Here is a 17,949-nt window from a genome sequence, read left to right as displayed (position 1 = left end):
AGCAGCTTACAGTAAGTTGTCCCCGTTGTGAACCCAAGAAGCCACAAGCGTGGCAGTTGCACTTGTTCAGTCAGTCTTCTAGCTCCATCCCACACAGCATTATCCTAGTTCCTATTGGGGAATTACCCCAAATCCCTGCAGCAATGCTGAACGTGCTAGACTTCTTTTAGAAGTCCCAGAATGGTATAGTGTAAAAGTGAGGTGTACCCATCAACATTAGTCTGCACTAACTCAACACACGGGGAATTTATTACATTTAAGTGTAATATAGACTGCAAAGATACTCTCTTAAGGGTTTGTGTCGTGTGTATGCAGGCCATTTGAATAGTGCAAAGCAAACCCCTTGTGTTTAGACAAGCCCTAAAACTGTTTGCTTCCCACGTGAGGGCTAGTGTCAACAGAAATTGTCCAATTTGTGTCATAATTACAGAACGCATGCATCTTGCTGTACAAATATCCTCCATTTTCAGATGCCACGGTCTATACAGCTTCTATTTGTTAATGTGCTTCCCCCACAAGTGCTAAAACAATTAAATATGTAGTGTGGAAGGAGCTACAATGATGATTTCTCATATCATTAGATCCTCCTAGCATTACCGGTACCTATATTGCTTCTGTTCCAATGTCCCAGTCTTGATGAAAAGTTGAACTGTTGGAGACTCTTCCTTCTTGTGTTGTTCTTTTGAAAGCCAGGCCAAGGTAAATGAGCATGATGTGTACCTCTTGCCAGTGGGAGAGCAGAAGGGGATTATGTATTTGACAGCTGTACAGTAGTGTAAACTTCATCCTCAGAAATGGTAGTGGCCTAAAAGTACTATGTCATGTTACCCACAGAAAGGAAAATCAGGAGTCTACATGCAAAACTTTTAATATCCTATAATGCCTTTTTTAAAAATGTTATCGCCTCAAGTCTCCTCACTGCCTGTCAGGTGATGTGGAAAATAATCCACTTTGGACTGCTGGTGGAGGGAGAAAAATAAATCCGATTGTTAATACCACACAGCGCTCACACCCTTAGTTTAAGCTCAGGGCAAGTGATCACTTCCAGACAACAAAATTGTGTTCCCTGGAGAGCTAGGATCTGCCCTGTCACCATTCAGACTGGCTTGATGGGCAGAACTCTACCATTTGAGAGAGGTAGTTGAAGAGAACTGCTCTTTGAATCCCTTTTAAATAATCTTCCTGTTTATTGTTTAACTACATGATTTTAAAGGCTTTTAAAAAAGTTACTGTCTTCCTCTAACATCACCCTCTGTGGACTTGTTAGAGTCTACCACACCAGCCCTTCTCCCTCCATCCACTCATCTAGGGTCCATCTAGAATGCAAGCTTCTTTTGAAAGAGAGCACCCACACCTCAAAACTGGATCGAAAAAGCGATCTTTTTTCGAAAGAGAGCGTCCAGACTGCATGGATGATCTGTCGAAAAAAAACCCTGATTGCTATTCACAGAATGGCCACCAGAACACCTGTGCTTTTTTCGATTGCCTCTTCTTTCGAAAAAGTCCCTGTTCTGCGTCCACGCATGCCTTTTTTTGAAAGAGCTCTTTCAAAAAAGGCATTCTTCCTCGTAATTTGAGGTTTACCAATGTCGAAAACCCCCCTGAGTTCCTTCAATTTAATTTCGAAAGAACGCGATTGTGGTGTGTATGCAAGTGAATTTTTTTTGAAAAAACAATGTAGTCTAGATATACCCTTAGTGTCCTCTTCTCTTCTCTCTGTGCAAGAGTCATCTCCCCTGATGCTTCTGCTACTTGGATGAACCCTCCTGGATCTTCTGTCCTCATTGACTCTCCAGCTCATTTCAGATCTAGCCTCAATTTCTTAATTTCTCTCGCCTTTTATTATTTTTAATTTGCAATGGGTAATTAATTTATCTGAGCCTCTGTTTCCCTCCAGGTCCAGAGGAATTCTACTTATCCACCTTAGTGAAACCATCTGAGATCTACCAGATCTAATGATCTGAGAAAAGAACTATATAAGCATAGTTATTGAGATTTATGCAGGCATAGAGTCTCTGTCACATTTATATGGGAATGCAATGCTCATATGTTCCTTATTGCACTGCACAAGGGCCTGTAGGATTAAGGCTTGAGCGTGTAATTGTAGCCATGTTAAGGTTTACCCTATCTTTGTGAAGTCAGCCTCTAGAGAACACAATAATACTCACACACTTAAGAAATACCTGAACTGAAATGTGTGGTCATTTTTAACCAATAAAAAGGGAAAGTTTCTGTACACAGATGGCTTATCTTTACTCTTCCTACTATTAAGTGTGGCCTCTGTCTCAGTTTCCTTATTGGTTGGGTAGTTTCCTTTACCCTTTTAGCTAAATTAGAACAATTTCACCTCTTCCAAGGCAAGCAAGAGTCCAATGGAAGCTCACTACAAAAAAGGGCTCCAACAATCCATTCAGCACCTAGATCTTTTCCTCTCTGTGGCACAGCCCTCCATTGGAGGTCTCAGGAATTGTCTGCTAGTGAGGCAGGGAGTGAAGGGGGCTTTACTTCCACCCTCTTTTGGAAGCCACAGTCAAGACAGGAAGCTAGTGCTCAATTACCATTTCAAGCCCTGTCTGCTCTTCTTGCCCAAGGCCTCTTCCTTCCATCTGATAGTCCTCTAACTTCCATCCTAGGCCTTGGCTGCTTCTGGCACCATCCCATCTTGAATACTTCAAGCAAATGGATATAGATAAAGTACCCTTTATTGCTGCTCTCCCCTCCTTCCCCAGCATTCTGTCCACCCCAGGGACCTGTAACGAATTCTAGTCTTTCTTTCTCTCTACAGTTCCCTTACCCTTCTGTCCACATGGACTCCCTCCCAGGCAGCCTTTCTGGTCCTTTTTAGGAGGGAGCATCATTAGGTCTTAGCCAATTCCATGTTCCCTGCCTTGCCAGAGGGAATAGGAGCACTTTTTATATTCGCCTGCCCCTTTCCCTATACACCTGAAACTCCATCAGGTGTCAGAACTCAGGTGAGGGATGTATTTCCATGTTCTAGTCTCAAGAGTGTGTGTGAGGTGGGGGGAATTCAGACTATACTGGATCTATAGCTTCCTTAAAAAGCCAACACGCCTGGTTATAAATGCATGCAACTGGAAGAGGTCTGTTACTTCATATATAGTAACAGGAGCTTGGCAAAATAGTATACTTTTGACGGAAGCATATGCATTCACTGCTAATTTACCCTCTTTTTAAATGTTGGAATATTGCAAGTTTTCCGAACCAGAACAAAAAGCAAGGGTTAAATTATTTCATGGGTAGTGAATGATGTGATTATCACGGCATTGTGGAAATATCAAAGCCTCTGGAATTTACTAGCTGACTTCCCAACATTCTACATGTAGTCTATGGAAATGTAGATGCAGTACAGCAACTACATGGTAAAAGGGATAACTGCACAAAAATACCTTAACATTCCCTAAAATTTGTCACAGGGCTTTGTCATTCTTACCATAGAAATTGACCCTAAGATGTCACAGAATTTTTGAGGACCTAAATTTAAAAAAAATTAATGTAATTTGCTTATGTAGCTATTATCTTTCACTCAGGCAATGGATGACAATAAACACCACACTAATGAGAGGTTGGTTTAAACCTTTTAAAATGAATAAAATGAATAAAATGAAGACAAACTGATTGCACAAGGTAGGAATTGTTTGTATGAATATAAATCCATCTGAAAATAATTTGGCTTTGCTGCTGAGTAATTATCCTGAAAATCTGCAGAACTTCCATTGTGAAAATTACTAATCCCTCTAAAATAATGACTTGTGGAAATACCTAGCAGCAACTGGAGCTGCTCAGTTTAATAACAAAATCCTGTTGCCCGTCCCCCAGTTTTGTCAAACTGGGAAAGTAAAAACCTAGATTTTTTCTTGATACTATTTTTAAGTGAATTTAGTGATGGTGCCTAACTGTCAGCCTCAAACACTGATGTTTCCAATGTGGCATATGGAAACAGCAGCAAATGCAAGCTTTCTCCATGCTGTGCCATCTCTGTACCTCAACCCTGATTGACTCTCCCTCTGGAAAGGAGGGAGAGAGTAGTTTATTCTTCTTGCTCTTTTAGAAATCAGTCCGGCACCATTTGTATCAATAGGAGTCTCTCCCTTCCTTCATTGATTAAGCAAGACAGAAGGGATTATTATCTTCATTTAAACTGATCTTCTATATAATACAGGCCATAGAATTTCACTCAGTCACTCAATAACTTGTTGAGCTAAAGCTTTTCTTTCAGAAAAACATCCACTTTCAATGCAAAGAGTCCAAGTGATGGAGAATTTACTACTTTCCCTGGTAATCTGTTCCCATGGTAAATTACCATTGATTTCAATGGAAGTTGGGTCTCACTCACAGGGTTAAATGCTCTGACCCAGCTGATAGAACCAGAAAGCCCTGAACAGAGAAGAATCAATATGCATTTGTTGCATGCTCTCAGTAAGACTTCTACAATCCCATTAATGTCACTGTCTCCTCTCATGTGCTTCAAGGAAAGCACACGCTTAAGTGTTTCCAGACTTGGGATCTTCACTGTATAGGAAAACATTGGTTAGAGAACCTTATCTTCTGCATTTTCTAACCTTCTTTTAACAATTTTAACTTTAATGTTACATTTTTTTCTTAAAAGTTATAAAAAGTGCATGTGTCACTGGCAGTCACCTAGCTGTTCTGTCTGTGTTTTATAGATGCATTTTCAACCTATATATGTTCTCCAGAGCTCTGAAATACAGAAGAGTGGGCAGAACAGAAGCTTTGACTTGCAAAATTCTTGATCAGGAATTTAATTTATTTATAAAATAAATAGTAAATTAGTACCTATCCATCTTCTCTCATACTCTCTCTGCTCTTCACAGCTCGTGTCTTTACTGCCCTTCCATGGTCACATAAGAGTTAATGTTGTTGTCAGCAATTTTTTCATGATGTGGTAGTAAAAACATGAGAACTATGTCTACCCTAGTTCTTGCATGCTCTGAAGTGTCCATAGCCTCTTTTTGTCAGAACCTGGGATGGCTCACTTGACCGTTTCTGTTCATTCTCTCTGGGGCACCTGGCATTAGCCACTGTCAGAAGACATGGTAGTGGGCTAGATGGACCTTTGGTTCGACCCAGTATGGCTGTTTTTATGTGACATCATTGTTAATATCATGGTAGTTGCACCAGCACTTAGAAACAGGTTGCAATACTGTTTTACTTAGGAGTCAATGAGAAGGTTTCCCATTTATTGGCTTCATGTCCATTTCAGATTATTAAAGGACACACTTATTAGTTAGCTGGTAAAGCATAATAAATCATTTTCTTTAGAAGGAGTAGGAAAAGCTTTCATTATTAATCAGATTTTTAACATAAACTTTTCTTTCATTGTCATGGACTTTCTCTTTTGGATACTAAAGTGGATTCAGTGCACACAACTTTTTTAAAAATAATTCAAGACAGCATGTGTGTGGGGAGATGGTGACCAATTCGGGTTGTTAAGGTTTATATTAACAAATCGGTTTATATCAAACACATTTATTGTCACTACTAAGAACATTTTTTGTTCTGCTATTTTGAAGGATCACCAATACCAGTGGGCATTGATGTGCAGGTTGAAAGTATTGACAGCATTTCAGAAGTTGACATGGTAAGTTTTATCTCATAAAATTCTGTTATTAAAACTGACAGACGACAGTATTGTAACCAAAACTCTCGGATCACATAGGCTTCAGAAATAACCCTCTAAGATACTGATGTAGAACCAGTATAGTTAAAGGAGTAGAATACTACAAGGTTATAGTTTTATGTTGATACATAAAAGTAATTCCCATTGAAATTAATAGATGTTACAAGTGTTAAATGCCTCCCATGTGCCAAGAGATGAAGTGCTTAATGGCCTGATTTTTTTCCCAAAAAGTATTGACCACACTATAGTTTCTGTTAAGTTCAGGAGGAGTTCTTCGGTATCACATGTGACAGGGTCAGGCCAGGGAGCTGCTGCAGAGAGGCGAAAAGGCAGCCCAAAAGGGAAAAACTCCTGTTAGAAAAGCAGAGAACTGCAGCACAATTAGGTGCAGCTGGGAGGGAGCTGGCTCAGGCAAATTGGGGCCAGCTGACTTCTCTGCTGACTCTCTGAGGGCCTTTAAAAGCCTCATCAGTTGGAGGCTGGAGAGAGGAGTGAGAGGACGAAAGGAAGGTGGTGGAGAGGCAGAGAGGAAGAAAAGGAGAGAACAAGTTGGACCAGCATTAGGTAAAGGCAGCAGGGGAGGGAGCCTGTGGGCCCCTGGCTTGGGCTCCCTACCACTGAGACCCGCTGCAAAACCCCAGTAGTGGCTTGGAGAAGAGGGGCCCTTGCCACACACACATTTTGAAAATCACTCTACAAGCCCGTAGCTTGTGCAGGACCTATCCACAGAAGCAACTTCCATGCATTCTACATCATAACTTTACGTCTTTGGCTTACACTAAGAATTTTTCTCTCTCAAATATGCAATGCCTACATTGAGCCTTGTGTCCTATTCTCCCCACACTTCCCCCCCAGCACACTGGGACTATTGGTGATGTAAGTGGTAGTATATACTGCCTACCCACATTTTTAACACTGTGCCATATAGATCTGCTGTTAACTGGTAGGCAAATGCCTACCAGCAGATGCCAGTTACCTGGTACACACTAGCGCTTCCATCATTGCTAGTGCAGGTGAAACTGCAATAGTGACAGAGCAGTGATGGAAGAATCTGTCTCAAACCTTACTAAGAACATAGTCTTGGTGCGGGAAAACCTCTTACTTCTAGTCAAGAATGTAAAGTTTTGAATGCATCCTGTTCATGCCATGTTCACAGCTTCACTGAAGAGTGAAGCACCTACATTATTGCTGCATTGTTCAATCCTAGAATGACCATACAAGTTAGCTCTGACTAAAATGCACATTTAATTTCTCGGTTCAAATGTAATTGTAGACGATAGACCTAGATCTTGCTTTGGGATACACCACTCTCATGTGGAACCCCACTGAAGTCAGTGGGACTCTACAAGAGCTCAGAGGTACGTACAAGTAGATCACATGACTAAGATCAGAGCCTAACTATCTTTTCAGTTCCTTTTTCACTGTAATTATTCCAAGAAAATAAACAGTGGAATAAGGCTGATCTATAAACTAAATGCAGATTAGATTTTTATAAACTGTATTAATTAACAAACCTCACAGATTGACTTGGTGATCATAAAGGACTCACATTACTCCCTTGTTAGTGCCCAAAGGGAAAAGGAACTTTACTTCATTCTGGCAAAAGCCTCTGTATATCCCAAACTCCAAAAGACCTTTTGTTTTTCTTTGCTTTTAGAATCAGAGTGGAAATTTTCAAGGTAAATAAATTTTCCAAACCAAAGTTACTAGGGATAAAAAGAGGATTTTTATCATGGAAACTAACTGCAAATTTAATGACAGAGTCTGCCACCTCTCCATAATAAATAGGCCTTGTAGCATGGCATGAATATTGGTATATGCTGAACCTATATACATTGCTAAGAAAAACTCTGTTGTTATAACAAGTTCATGACACCTGCATGCATGCGACCTGGATATAGCAAACCCGTTTCAGTTGTTTGTGCACGGTAGTGTCTTTCCACAGATCGTCCGTGTGTGCCTGTTCACACCTATCCCACTGCCTAACTGAATGTGTAAGTTCAGCCTTGGAAATCTGAGCAGCTATATCGTAGTTCCCTAGCAGGGGCTGGAGTGCCCAGAGGATAAGCACATGCTGCTGTACAAGCAACATGTGAGCCAGTATGCTCCAGAATATCCCACTGCCCAGAGAGCTAGAAGAGAGGAGGACCAACCAGTCAGTTAAATAAATGTGAGTCTTGTCTACACAACAGAACAAGTGTTACCATCTGTTTACAGCATGGGTTCCCAAACTGGGAGGGGGGGGTTTGCCCTCCTGGGGGAGCGTGAAGAAATTCCAGAGGGGGGCGCGAGGCGACCCAGCCGCACACACTCCCGTCAATCCCACCCCAAGTTTTGCTGCTGTTTTTTTGGGAGGGGGGTGTGTGAGGGTTTCTCAAAAATCAAAACGGGAGCGTGATGCCGAAAAGTTTGGGAACCACTGGTTTACAGGAAGATAATGATGTTGCTGCTGTAGATGCTGGCATAGGGACATATGGCTTGTGGTCACAACTTACTAACGACGTATTAGCCACATTGTGTATGCACACCCATCCAGTGTGGAATTTAACATCAACCATGCACTTAATTAGGTACAAACTCCAGTTAATAATACGGACAGACGCAGTTGGGCCACTTGCCCAACAGCCCAGTCAGAAAGTGAGGTGGAAGTGGCTATTTTCACATGGCATTACAACTGAACAATTTGAAAATTTCATTCTACTTTATTATTCATGGAATGTCACTTTATCAAAGCTCATTGTGAGCCATTAGCCATGTGTGGCTATATATGTATTACAGTGGGGATCAAAGCATGTTAAAAGAACATTAAGATTGCAAAATCAAGCACTCAAAAGTTAGGAAATGCCAGAATTAAGTTTGCCTGTGCAATCAACTCTTTGTAAGGGAACAGAATACTCTCAAGAACCAGACTGGACACTAAGCGCAAAGAGTCTCTCAATGTTAAGGTTGTTTGTTCCGAACACATGCATCCCCGCTCCTCCTACTTGAGCATTAATGTTGCCCATGACAAAGAGTAATTCATATTCAGGTATTCTGTCTTCCTTATCCTCATTTGAAAGCTCCTTTGTTGGAACATAGAACTAAAGGATTGACGACTTTAGGAATCTGGTTTTGAGTATGGCATATTACAGGATGTGTTGGTGAACAGTTTCCCATGTGATGAGAGATTCTGCAGAAAAATCAATCATAATGAGTGCTTCTCCTGTGAGATGTTTGAAACATTGTCCTCATGTTCCAGTAACCAACTCTGAAGTGTTTTCTTGCTGTCAGCATCAAACTGGGGTCCTGGTTTCCAGAGATTCACTTTCACCAGGATCCTTCATACAGCATAAGGAATTGCAAACATTCATTTTTCCTGATCCCATTTCTAAAACTAGGATGATGTTTTTAGAATACCAGGTGGTTAGCATTGCACTCAGCCCTCTCTAGTTTATCAGGACTTGGGACTAGCAGCCGCAGGGAGGTGAGGTAAATGGGGTTTAGAAACATGGACTTCACCAGATGACAGAATGAAAAATTAGACTGACCACTTGTGCATTTGCTGGAGATTGAGATTGTCTGTCCAAGACGCTAGGACATATCGAACAGCAGATGTCAGCAGAAACCACAATCTTCACATTGCTTATCTAAAATTAATATTGAGAAAGTGCTACCTTACACTTAAAGCACTGAAGAAAATCAACAGTATACAACTTGAAAACAAGCATACTGCAGGAAATTCCAGCTTCAATTTAAGGTGCAGATTTGAGTCACTGCCTGAGACAAAGATGAAAGACAGAATGAGCCTAAAGAAATATAGGCAGTGCTCAGAGGCAGCATTCTTCAACCTGCAGTAGCAAGAATTGATAACATGGAGCAAGAATTGGATAACCCAAGAGATGTGGTGTCTAATTGAGGAAACAAAAGTATTGTAAGGGAACCTGAATGTTATGATCACTGAAATATTGGAAAAGGCAAAGGATGAGTGTGAGAGAACAGACAAAGCAGTGAAAAGCAATGTAAGGAAAAAGATAAATGGAGACATGCTGGTGACCTAGCAGTTGAAATCAAAGCTGCTGCCCTAATAGGAACCACAGAGATGTTTATCAAAAGATTAAAGCCCTGTATAGAAATTTCAAAATAGGATGTGGATCAATAAAAAGCAAAAGTAGAGAAATGCTTACAACAGAGATAATAGGAAAAACTGATGGGCAGAGCATTTCTTAGAAGTCCTCAATAGACCCAGTCTCACCTGAACACCAGACTTTGATGGTACATGTGAATCTCATTAGTGTGTGTGTGTGGCGGGGAGGGGAGGGGGCTGTGGTTCTTAAAATACAGTTCACTGAGGCAAGACCCAATTTGGAAAATTTCAACCCAAATTATTTAAATTTAGCTAAGTTATAGACCACAAAACAAAACAGGTTCTTATAATGGGAATCGACATTAATAATAGATGCTGCTGCCATCCCAACCGATAATAATATGTTCACACAAACCCATTTATTCATTGTGAGTTCTAGTATGTTACTCAGGATCCAGATGTCAGTATGTTACAATTTACTTTTTTGGGTCAGATTCTGATTTAGTTACCTTGGTGCAAATCTGGTATAAATCCAGTAGAGATACGTGAGTGTGACTTGAAATCAGAGTTTGTTGTATGTTTTAGGTAATAGAATCTCAGTTATTGGCTGCAAATGATAAAAATGAGATGAGATGACACCAAGAAAAAACAGCAAAAAATTCTGAGGAAAAGCTGTAATTTCTGTTGCTTTTATCTTACTTACTAAAAATGCTATTTTGTTTTGGGGACTGTTATATTCTTCGGGTCTAATCCAGCAGCCCACTGAAATCAGTGGGAGTTTGGTGTAAAGAAGAAGTTTGGACTTCAAAATCAGGCCCTTTTTTGGGCTGAACTATAAGTACCACCTAACCAAGGCAAATAGCAGACGTCTCAATTTATCTTCCATCTATGTTGTGTTCTCACTGCGTGGTTTTGGAAACTTCTTGCTCTCTCTTCTTTGAAGATTATGCTCTTGAAGCCCAGAGCAGAAGTAATTCAAAGTCACCAGGTTTGATTAGTTATACTGGTTACTATTTGCTGTATTCTGAACTAGGAAAAACACATTCACATCTCTTCCTCTTAATTTTCTTTATGCAAAGGACTTCACAATGACCTTATATCTCCGACATTACTGGAAGGATGAGAGGCTTTCATTTCCTAGTACCAAAAACAGAAGCATGACCTTTGATGGAAGACTGATAAAAAAGATCTGGGTACCTGATGTATTTTTTGTTCACTCCAAAAGATCTTTCATTCATGATACTACCATGGAAAATGTGATGCTCCGCGTGTACCCTGATGGCAATGTACTCTTCAGCCTGCGGTAAGGACAGTTACTTTCCCTATGACTATCAGCAACAGAATTCCACATGACTATTGCCTGTCTATCTGCCTGAGCAGAGCAAGCTCAGAAGCTGCTGGGCTGAGAAATTATCTGAGGCCCTTGCGGTTAAATAGAGTTTTCATGGTGGTTTATTTTTTATTCACACAGTCAGGGTTGTCACAAGTTCTGTTGTGAATAAAGCGGCAGCTCAGGCTGATCCAAAGTCACACGGGTTCTTTTAAAATAAGGGGCCTTAAACTCATCCTAAATATTCTGAGATGTGAATCAACACTAAATCCCTGTTTTCACTGAGGAGTTCCTGGGAATTGGTGTCCACCTTTCTGTCTATACCTAAGAAAAAGCTCTGTCAAGTAATGTGATTTTCCAAATATTTTAAATTTCTAACTTACCACTAGGAAAATAAATCCAGAGTGGATACTACAGCTAATAAACTTTTCTATCATTCCCTTGTCAAACATTTTTGGTAGTTTGTCTAGTGGAATGGTGGGAACATTTATATTTTGTTCTTTTTTTAAAAATTTTACATGAACAAACATCATATATAAAAGATTGCTGCTACAGGTCGAACCTCTCTAGTCCAGCACCCGCAGGACTGGTGCCAAACCACAGCTCAATATTATCTAGCAGCATTACCAACACTTCCACTGCTTACTGGGTCCTTAGAACACATTGAAGGGTAAATTAGAGCTAAATAACAGCACAGAACACAGAGCCAGGACTGTTGGCTGTAAACAAACTTTATGGAACTGCAGGAAACTTGGCCACACCCACGATAAATGGAGATCTGGCTAACTAAAATCATGCCGGATCATGGATATTGCTGGACCAAACAGGACCAGACTGGAAAGGTTCAACCTCTATTAAAAAAACTATTGTTCTTAATGAGAGAGACAAAGTGGGTGAGATTATATCTTTTCATGAACCAACTTCTGTTGGTGAGAGGAATGAGCTTTTGAGCTGCATAGCACTCTTTCACACCTTCAAAAGCTCGTCTCTTTCACTAACTAAAGCTGGTCCAACAAAAGGTTTAACCTCACCTTCCTTGCATGTCCCATATGTTGGGAGCAACACTACATACTACCATTAATGTCAGTCGTTGTACTAATATTGCAGTACTTTGTGTGCATTTCTTTTCAATGTCTGCAATAAAGGCACAAATTGCTAACTCAGAATAAAATTCTCCCCTTGGCCCTGTGCTAATGATGTCTGTCAACAGCCCTGATATTATCTCCCCGTGCCAGACAACATTGCCACAGTGTCAGTGTCATGCAGTCAGAGCAGATTATTGGAACTGATACCATATATATACCACTTAGAGTTGTTAAAGAAGTCCTAAGTACGGTTACAAGAAATTGGCTGATGTTCTAGACAATAGGTGCACAATTAAACTTCCCCTTATCTGAAATATATTGTTTATTTTTTATGGAGGAGTCTCATGTACATTGCATGGTGTAGCAGAAATAATCTTAATGGATGAAATTTTCCCCAGTGAAGGGGCCTTAGAGATACATAAATCCCACTTAACTTGGATTTAAGTATTGCATAGGCCCTGTATTGGCTCTCTGCACAGAGATGAAATTCCATAGATTCCTTCAACAGAAGGGACTGATGTGATTGTCTAGTCTGACCGCCTCTCTCTATCTTGTGCATGCACACACACAGATTTTATATATATATACACACACACACACACCTGATACTGATAGTTCTGTGGTCTCCCCAAGGGACTGATGTGACTGTCTACTCTGACCTCCAGTCTCTCTCTCACGCAGAGACACACATGATACTGATAGTTCTGTGGTCTCCTCAAGCATTTCATTTATTTTTCTGGAGAGCAGTAGTCACATGTATGTGTGCATGCCCACATACACAGTGTTTAAGTGCATTACACAATTTTTATATTTGCCAATCACAGAGCCCAGTAGGAAACTCTATTTTCCATTTTCAATATACCTCTATTTTCCATTTTCAATATACTTTCTTGTTTGAAAGCAAAGGAAACGTTCTGTGATTTTCAGGAGGTTTAGAATGATTAAGCTCAAACAGTGTGTCTATAACCTGAGCTATTCCTTGCCTTCCTAAAGAATCATATGTTAATGAAAAACATTTTTTATATTACATCCAAAGGCTAGGATATAATCCAAATCCTTATTTGTAGAAATTGTGCATATTCCACAGATTCATCGACAATGTCTAAGTCTAGGATATCATGTTTTCTTTAAAAAAATCTTGATAATCTTATCTTCATTCTATCAATCAATATACAGCTGCTGGTTTATTGAATCTTCTGCAGCTACATAGACTGAAACAACTGCATTCACAGAGGTACAAATTTTATACATCATTTTAAAGAAGTGTCAACTACAAAGCTTTGTTTCAGACACATAAATTCCTACACTCGTAAACACCCATCCACAATGCAGTCATCAGCCATGAATCATTGAAATTCAGTTATAAGCACAGTAGAAATTAGTTTGGATTTGCTTGTGGAAGATCAAAGCAAAATGTCAAACCTAGTGTGGGCTTATGACAGCATAGGGAAATTTAGCAATAACTCGAACTATGTACAATATTTATATCTGAATTGCTAAATCTAACCTTTACTGGCTATAATATCAGGGATGCTGATCTGCCACACGTTCATGGAAAAGCAGATGTAATGACAAAATTAACATCTTTGTTTGGATTTGCTTACATTTTTTATAATGATTTCCAAATATACACATATAAGAAGTTTTAAGCACTTTTATATATGCAGCCCTCTGTGTATGGGGGTGGAGTGGAGGTCTTCAAAATCAGGAATTATTTTATGGAACTATATTTTATAGCCTTTCTAGTTGTGAAATTATCCTTCAGAAGAATATTTGCTGCACTGATGTTTCCTTGGCTCTGCAGTGAGGACGACTGAAAAGTATAGAATCAAGAATTCTGAACTTACCCTGTTGATCTTAAGGTGTAAATTTTGAAGCATAACCAGTTATGAAGAATTTAAAATGAAAGCAACATGAAATTTCTATGATGGAAAATGGGAAGCCAGCCAATTGTGAGATTATAAATTGGGGATTGAAATAGTAATAAGAAAATATTGTTTATTTTTGTAAAGTCTCCCTCTGGTTTGGATTTATCTTTGGCCAAAACAATTATTTTACAGTAATTCAAATGAAAAAGATCGGAATTTTTTTTAAACCCTTCAGTGACACCAGGGCTCACAATAAGATGTCTCTAAAAAGTCACAGATTCCTTTTAGAAATAGTGAAATTTACCTTTAACATTTGTTTTCTGGTCCTTATTATAGGATTACAGTTTCTGCCATGTGTTTCATGGATTTCAGCAGGTTCCCTCTGGACACTCAGAACTGTTCTCTAGAACTGGAAAGTTGTAAGTTTGACTCAATTATGGTACCATATATATCCTATAATGTGTGTTCAAATCAACACTTCATTTTTTGTCATTGTATTTCCCCCACGAGAGATGCCTTTTTACATGTCCTTTTGGAAGACATGTGATCTCAGTCTTTCAGTCAATACATACAGAATGTTGGCCCTTCTGGGGATTTTTGTAAATAACCCCCTAACCAGAACACAAAATATTTCTGGAAAACAGAAAGGGAAGGATGCTCCTTCCTGCTTCTTAGACATGGAGAATATTATGTTGAAAGGTTGAGTCATTTGTTCTTTACCATAATTCATTTTTACAGTTGTGACCGCAAGTATTTCTGAATGACAGAATACAAAGGCTTCTAGATCTTGTCTTTTAGTAATCACTAGGAAAACATACAAACTGTGGTCTCCATAGTATGAGAACCAAATGTTAATCCTGATCATGGTAGCCAGACATTAGCGCTGATTTTGACCTGAACCAACTGTCAGGTTGCCAGAAGTGGCTCGCTGATGCGGGTGCCAACTTCAGGGCAGACTATGAAGAAGTAGGGAACAAATCCCAAACTGTGTGTTCGGTAATTAATTTCACCAACCAAGTGTCAAGTGTGAAATCCTCAAATACCACAACAGCCTTAATATGGAGCCACAGACAGTCCCCTTGGGAACGTTGATCTATTGTGCCAACCAGGCAAGCCTGCCTTGCGATCGATGGTCCTTTAAATAAAAAAAATCAGAACAATATTCAGGGATGCTGATCTACCACACATTCATGGAAAAGCAGATGTAATGACAGAATTAACATCTTTGTTTGGATTTGCTTACATTTTTTAGAATGATTTCCAAATATACACATATAAGAAGTTTTAAGCACTTTAAGTCTCTTACCTCCAGTCAATTGTACCTCCGATTTCTTACCATAGACAACTCATCTAGCCAGTCCAATAGTTAACTAAAGGTATATTAATTAGGAAGAAGAAATTGAGAGTTATTGACAAGGTTAAAGCATTTTACACACACACACACACACACACACACACACACACACACACACACACACACGTACGTTAGTTTTAGGTGTCAAAACCTAATAGTAGCTGCTATATGTGCAAGCTCAGTGTGTCCTGTTAGGCTAATTCGAACTAAGTCTGTTGGGGAATCCCTTGCTTATGCTTAGAAATATTGCCCTCTTTGAATTCTAAGCAGCATAGCAGATAATTTCTTCTTTAAAAGGATTTTTGTTCCCTTTTTCCAGTATTAAAGCTGCGGTGGGACAGGGGCTTATATACATGTCCTTTTCATGGGTGTGGGGAGGCAATCTATGTTCCAGGGAATTCGATGCAAAAAACTTTAAAAAAAAATTAAAAACTCTGCACACAGTATTTTAAAAATCTACAAAAATTCCAGTAAATTTTTCCATAATCACTCGTTTCAATTATTGCGGTAATTTATTTCAAAATACATATCAACAACTGTGTCCTGAACTATGGACTGAAAATTAAATTCAAAATTCTCTGTGAAAAGAAATAGAGTCACAACTCTGGGCAGTCTGCTGGTGGGACTGGAAACTGTAGGGCCCCTGAACCTATGTCTACACTGCAGTTAGACATTCGCCACTTGACAGGCGAATAGCACTCAGGCAATATTCAGTTGCTTTGTAGAACATTCAGACTTGGGCTGCCTCTTGGGCCCTGGGATCCTACCACCTCACAGAGTCCTAGAACCTGGGATCCAGCCAGAACCTGGAAGTATCCACTGCAATTAAAAAAGCCCTTAGTCTGAGCCCGGTGAGCCTAAATCAGCTGGCACAGAGCAGACATGGGTGTCTAATTGCTGTATAGACACTTTCTCTGAGGGAGTCCACTTGGTGGGTTGCCTTAAAGCCATGAAAGCTTGTGACCTTGGTCTACCAAGCAGCCATGAGCCAGGATGTCCAGGCTTTTGCTTCTCCATCACCCTGCCAAACATGCTGGTGAAGAGCTGAGCCGGGTTCCATCATGACCTTGGCTGAATTCCATCAGAACTTTGTTGAGATTGAACAATCCTCATGAAACATTTTGATATCGAAGAATCAGCAAATTGCAAGAAAAGAATGTTTTGTTGCAATTTTTCTGAGCAGCTTCAGTAAGGAGCTTTTCCTGGTGAAACAAACAGAAACCTCAGCCTGGCAGAGCTGGTAATTTTAATTTTTTTTCCCCCTCATAGATGCTTATAATGAAGATGATCTGATGCTGTACTGGAAACATGGGAATGAGTCACTGAGTATAGATGAGCACATCTCCCTTTCCCAGTTCTTCATTGAAGAGTTCAGTGCTTCTAGTGGCCTAGCTTTCTACAGCAGTACAGGTACAGTTTGAATGTTGGCATTAGAAGACACAAACACAGTTCAACCATAGGGCATAATACTGCACATTGTATTTTACTACTAATAGATAAGGATGATTAGTATTATCATTTCCTCTATGAAAACCTAGTGTTACAAAGAGCCTGCTCACAGTGTCTAAACTCTGGCTTCCACGTGTGATGTAATTCAAAAGAAATGGAACACTGTCTGTGTAACACTGAAGGGTCACATTGTATTTAAAATACCAGTCTCTATAGAAGAGCCTATATAAAGGGAGCATGTACAGCAATCAAATACACTGTGTTGTTAGCTCTGGCAATATCTGGTGCTTTTCTTACAGCTCCTGGAGTCAGGTTATCACAGAGAGATGTCTGCTTTCCTTTATTAAAATAAATAAATAAATAAATCCTCTTGGTTGCAGAGAAGAAGCTTGAAATATGAAACTTGAAGGCTTGAAACCTAGAAGTCTAATAAAAGAAAAACACAGAATCTATACTTTTCCCAAATTCTTATGGTTTTTTAGGACCCCACTAATGAATTTTGAATGCTAGCTAAGAAGTACAGTAAACTTCAGATAATCCGGCACCTTTAGGACCCAGGGGGTGCCGGATTATCAGACATGCCGGACTATCAGAAGGGGGGGCTATGAGGGGTATGGAGTGGGGTGGGAGGGGATGCCACCCCAGACTCCTCATAGCCCCCCCCTTACGATAGTCCGGCTCTGCCCCAGGCATCCCTGATTCAGCTGCTGCTGGTCAGTTTCAGCAGTAGCTGAATCAGGGATGCCTGCAATAGAGCAGCTGGGGTGCTGCCGGGTTGGTCCTGCAGCGCAGAGGGGCGGCGCTATGCCACCAACCCAGCAGCACTCCACCTGCTCTTGGGGATGCCTAGGACAGAGCAGCTGGGGTACTGTTCGGTTGGTCCCGTAGCGCTGCCCCTCGGGGCTGCGGGACCAACCCAGCAGCACCCCAGCTGCTCTTGGGGACGCCTGGGGCAGAGCAGCTGGAGTGCTGCCGGGTTGGTCCCGCAGCGCCAAAGGACGGCGCTGCGGGACCAACCCGGCAGCACTCCAGCTGCTCTGCCCCAGGCGTCCCCAAGAGCAGCTGGGGTGCTGCTGGGTTGGTCCCGCAGCCCCGAGGGGCAGCGCTACGAGACCAACCCGGTAGCACCTCAGCTGCTCTG

General features: G+C 40.5%; 1 protein-coding gene across 1 annotated transcript in view; it reads left to right on the top strand.

Annotated features, from left to right (window-relative positions):
- The window catches only part of GABRR3 (gamma-aminobutyric acid type A receptor subunit rho3), a 50,363-nt gene that overhangs the window by 14,526 nt on the left and 17,888 nt on the right, over positions 1-17,949 (top strand). Inside the window, exons 3-6 of the mRNA XM_006124215.5 lie at positions 5,553-5,620; positions 10,802-11,025; positions 14,342-14,424; positions 16,629-16,769. Coding sequence (XP_006124277.3) covers positions 5,553-5,620; positions 10,802-11,025; positions 14,342-14,424; positions 16,629-16,769 — 516 coding nt within the window. The remainder of the gene's footprint in view (positions 1-5,552; positions 5,621-10,801; positions 11,026-14,341; positions 14,425-16,628; positions 16,770-17,949) is intronic.

Source organism: Pelodiscus sinensis, chromosome 1 (assembly GCF_052426305.1).
Source record: "Pelodiscus sinensis isolate ZL-2025 chromosome 1, ASM5242630v1, whole genome shotgun sequence".
In the NCBI taxonomy this organism is placed as follows: Eukaryota; Metazoa; Chordata; order Testudines; family Trionychidae; genus Pelodiscus; species Pelodiscus sinensis.
This window is presented reverse-complemented; position numbering and strand designations above follow the sequence as displayed.